The sequence below is a fragment of the Sinocyclocheilus rhinocerous genome, unplaced genomic scaffold, assembly GCF_001515625.1.
Source record: "Sinocyclocheilus rhinocerous isolate Xijiao unplaced genomic scaffold, SAMN03320098_v1.1 C35902303, whole genome shotgun sequence".
Classification (NCBI taxonomy): domain Eukaryota; kingdom Metazoa; phylum Chordata; class Actinopteri; order Cypriniformes; family Cyprinidae; genus Sinocyclocheilus; species Sinocyclocheilus rhinocerous.
Window position 1 is genome coordinate 1 of NW_015767144.1, and position 694 is coordinate 694.

At 43.1% G+C, this 694-nt stretch overlaps 1 protein-coding gene across 1 annotated transcript; it reads left to right on the top strand.

Moving 5' to 3' along the window:
* Positions 1–6: 6 nt before the first annotated feature.
* On the top strand, positions 7–490 carry LOC107735236 (structural maintenance of chromosomes protein 4-like; the record flags this gene model as incomplete). The annotated part of the gene is made up of 2 exons (XM_016546988.1): positions 7–104; positions 190–490. Coding segments are annotated over exons 1-2 (333 nt in total), but the record flags the coding sequence as incomplete, so codon positions are not given.
* Between the last annotated feature and the right edge of the window lie 204 nt (positions 491–694).

Consider the following 694-nt stretch of genomic DNA (forward strand, 5'->3'; position numbering starts at 1 on the left):
ATTACTGAACGTACGAACACAAACCAGTCCAGCGTATACAACGATGGACTGGTCCTGAAACCACAGCACTTCATGCACATGGCAGAATCTCATGCCCGACGCAGGTAACTACATCCACAACACGCACACATGCATCTTAATGTTTCTGATGAAGTTATGAGGATAATTTTCACATTTCCTGTCATTCAGCATTAACAGAGAGCCGTCGATCGTGGAGCCATCTGAGCTTCAGAGCGACATCAGGACAGAAGCAGCGATGGATGAAGAGCCGAACGACAGAGACACGGAGATGAATGAGAGCGACACGCAGGAGCAGCAGAATGAAAGCGCTGCAATGGAGCAGGCAGAGGCGACGAAAGAGGAGGATGATTTTGATGAAATTGTTGTAGGTTTCGAAGAACCGAAAGATCATCCTCCTCCTCCTGCGGAAGGCGTCGGCCTACAGTTTCAACACATGCACAGCTCCCTCACCCTCCGCCATGTGCTAAGGGTCAGTAGATGTTTTTGTGTTCCTGTTGAGAGTCTTAGAGGAGGAAACTTAAAGCCTAACATGAAATAATAGTTAGAAAAATCCTTTTGAAATGTATAAATCTTTAATGGCTCATGTAGTATGATAGTGAGAATTTGGAGCTTATAATTGAGGATGAAAAACAGCTCTATTTTATTCATTTTATTTTATTTTTTATAAATTATT